The 3,525-nt window shown below is 51.7% G+C and overlaps 1 protein-coding gene across 1 annotated transcript in view; it reads left to right on the plus strand.

The window, feature by feature from the left end:
• The window catches only part of ZNF511 (zinc finger protein 511), a 6,060-nt gene extending 5,224 nt beyond the window's left edge, over nt 1–836 (plus strand). Inside the window, exon 6 of the mRNA XM_032282077.1 lies at nt 490–836. Within this exon, the coding sequence (XP_032137968.1) occupies nt 490–568 (79 nt within the window). The 3' untranslated portion in view covers nt 569–836. The remainder of the gene's footprint in view (nt 1–489) is intronic.
• Nucleotides 837–3,525: the final 2,689 nt, after the last annotated feature.

Raw genomic sequence — 3,525 nt, forward strand, 5'->3', positions numbered from 1 at the left:
CTCCCCAGGCTCTGGCATTACTCAGGGCCTGCCTGCTGAGTAGCGGGCATCTCCCCAGGCACTGGCATTTACTCAGGGCCTGCCTGCTGAGTAGTGGGCATCTCCCCAGGCTCTGGCATTACCTCAAGGCTCTCACTCTCGCCTCCTGATCACTTCTCACAACGTCCCTTCGGTTCCTGATCATATTTCACTTGTTTCTATAAGACTGAAGTGTTTTTATGCTATAATACTGAAGCAAAGATTAATAGTAAAGAACAATGATTTGATAAGATTGATTATATAATTGATCGTTTCTAAATATATTTACTATCATTGCTAAAACTAAGTAATCATTTATTATTCTGGGACAGATTGTGCCTTCAGTCTCTTGCCTTGGCACCTGGGCAACTTTCTTCTCAAAGAGAAGGAGACTCACAGCTGCTGTTATGAGCTGGGTTGTTTGTTGGCAAAGAAAATATAGCATCTAATATGGAACTTTCTTCTATCCAGGATACCCTCTACCGTCTGCTTTGGTCAGGGTGCCACTCGAGGATTTAAAAGCAGCAAGAAGAAAACCAAACAGTGCTGATGGACTCAGACAGCAAAGGAGCAGGGGCAGCGGCCACTGGAGGCCTTTCTCTGACCTATTGTGGCCACCCTGGGCCCAGGCCCTCGCCACCCTCCCTGTCTCTGTCCCTCAGCAAATGGCATCAGCTGCTGTCATCAGAAGCCATGGGGGACCCACGGATTTTGGAAACAACCCAGCACGCCATCAGGAATGAGATGTGGACGTTCTGCCTCCCCTGCAGGCCCACCCTGAGAATGGATTTTTAAACACATGAAATACTATTTTTCACTGATGGCCTTGAGTCTTCACTTCTGTGTTGAGTTCGGTGGGGGTGGTTATTGTTACCCTTGGGCGTTCTGCTTTCCACCCGCAGTTTTCAGGAAGGTTTATAAAGTCCTGGTGCCCCTCAGAGCTGGGTAGCGGGGAAGGGTGCACGGCATCCCTGACCTCCTGGCTTTGGGAACCACGCCCACTTATCCCGACGACACCACTCAGCCAGCAGACCTGGCAGGGTAGGCGGTGATGCCCACAGGGAGGGGCACAGGTGGCTCTGAGGGTGTGGGGTGCTGGGGGGGCATGGGGTGCTGGGGGTATGGGGTATTGGGTTGAGGGGTACTGGGGGGCTTAGGGTGTGGAGGATGCAGGGTGCTTGGGTGGTGTGGGGTGCTGGGGGCCATGAGGTGCTGCCCCAGAGGGTGCAGGACCCATCACGAGTGCCGTCGGGGAGCACAGAGCCTGTAGCAGAAATCGCAGCCAGGAGGTTGGGGCTGGCATTGGAGTGCAGAGATAAGCTGAGGCAGTGTGTCCTGGAGAAAGGGCTCTGTTTTGATAAAATTAGGGCTCTCACGGCTGGCCCTGTGGGGAGCCCCGACCATGTCTCCCTTCAGAGGCCCTGTTCCCACAGCATGTGATGGGCACTTCTGGGCCCTCACCCCGGCATCACCTCATGGCGCATTCCTTTGGTGACTCTGGGTGTGGCTGGAGAAGCAGGTGGTCATCTGCAGCAGCTGCCGGCTCCACAGGGCAGACCTCTGAGATCTCCAGCGACCTGGAATCGAGGAACCTCAGAGCCGACATCGCCCAGTGCGGCGTGCAGGTTCCAAGCACTTGAGGGGAGAAGCTAAGACCTGAAGCACAGGCCTGGGTGCACTGCTGAAGAGAGGCAGAGAGGCTTACCGCGCCGTGTCTGGGGCGGGGCATGAGCTCTGACCGGGGTGGCCGTGGCGGGGCCGCACGGTCCCGTCTGTCACTGAGAAAGCAGAACACAAGAAAAGTGCAAACATGCACATTTACTGCCCCTCCAGCTCCCCGAGGAGACCTCGCCCGCCCGTCCAGTCCTTCCCTGGCTGCTGTGTGGGCTCCCTGCGTGAGCGAGGCCTTTCTGTAACAGCAGACTCTGCCCGAACTCTTGTTCACAGCAGGGCTGTTTCAGGCTTTGGGCACGTTGGTCCTGGGTTCCAGTCCGAGCTTCATCTCTGCCTGGAAGCTATCTGTTTATTCCGCCTCAGTTTCTCTTCTGACAAGTGGGGAGTGTAAAACCTCGGTATGAAGAATGTTGCTGATTGTTTTTAAAGCCAGCATCATAATTAATTGTACGTGGGATGCATCCGTTTTTTTCCCTGAGACGGAGCCTCCCCAGTCGCTGGGACTACAGGCGCACGCCACCACACCCGGCTAATTTTTGTGTGTTTTAGTAGAGACAGGTTTCACCGTGTGGGCCAGGCCACTCGCACCCACGCAAACGGAGGCTCCAGCAGCCCAGGAAAACAAGAACATGAAATGAGGCCTCTATCACTGTGTTTAGTTTCAGCTCCACTTAACAGACAACCCAAGTAGTTGCTTAAACAAGGAAAGAATGCAATTCCCTCCTCCTGCAGGGTCCAGGGCCCGCGTCAGGGTACAAAGGGGCCAACGTCGTCGTGAACATGGGGGCTGAATGAGGGTAGATTTGAGTCCATGGTTCCTCATGCTGAGCAATTTCCAAAGTTACAACCTGGAAAAAATCACACCCCTTGAATGTTTCTAGGAATCATGTAGCTGTTTGGTGTGAGTTTTAAAACACGGGCTTCATAAATGCTAACACATTTCCTTTCTTCATTTCACTGTCTTGGAAATTTAGCATCTTACCGTCACGAGCCACATCCGCCTAATTTGCTACATGCGTTTTCTCTCAGTGGTCCAATCGAAGATAATATATAATCAACATGGAATATCAGAAATAGCCAAACTTTAGGTAACAAGACAACATTTTTTTTATTGCAATTTAGGTGTTGGGGTACATGTGAAGAACATGCAAGACTGTTGCATAGGTACACACATGGCAGTGTGATTTGCTGCCTTCCTCCCCATCACCTATATCTGGCGTTTCTCCCCATGCTATCTCTCCCCAACTCTCCACCCCACTCTGTCCCTCCCCTATTTCCCCTGACAGACCCCAGTGTGTGATGATCCCCTCCCTGTGTCCATGTGTTCTCATTGTTCAACACCCGCCTATGAGTGAGAACATGCGGTGTTTGATTTTCTGTTCTTGTGTCAGTTTGCTGAGAATGATGTTTTCCAAGTTCATCCATGTCCCTACAAAGGACACGAACTCATCGTTTTTGATGGCTGCATAGTATTTCATGGTGTAAATGTGCCACATTTTCCCTGTCCAGTCTATCATCGATGGGCATTTGGGTTGGTTCCAGGCAACACTTTTTTTTTTTAAGTATAAATGAAAGCACCAGGACTTAGGCCATCTGGGTGGCACTGTTTATATCACACCAGGAAACAGTGCAGGCCAATCAGAAACACTTCCTGAAGGCACCAGAATGGGAGGAACCAGGGCCACAAATAAGAACCTTCACTGGCTCGTGCTAGTCAGCAGATGCATGTGACAATTGCACTTCTTTTTTTTTTTTTGACAGGATCTGGCCCTGTCCCCTGGGCTGGAGTGCAGTGACATGATCATGGCTCACTGCAACCTTCGCTCCTGGGCT

The sequence above is a fragment of the Sapajus apella genome, unplaced genomic scaffold (assembly GCF_009761245.1).
Source record: "Sapajus apella isolate SASKATOON/1434 unplaced genomic scaffold, GSC_monkey_1.0 scaffold13, whole genome shotgun sequence".
NCBI lineage: Eukaryota > Metazoa > Chordata > Mammalia > Primates > Cebidae > Sapajus > Sapajus apella.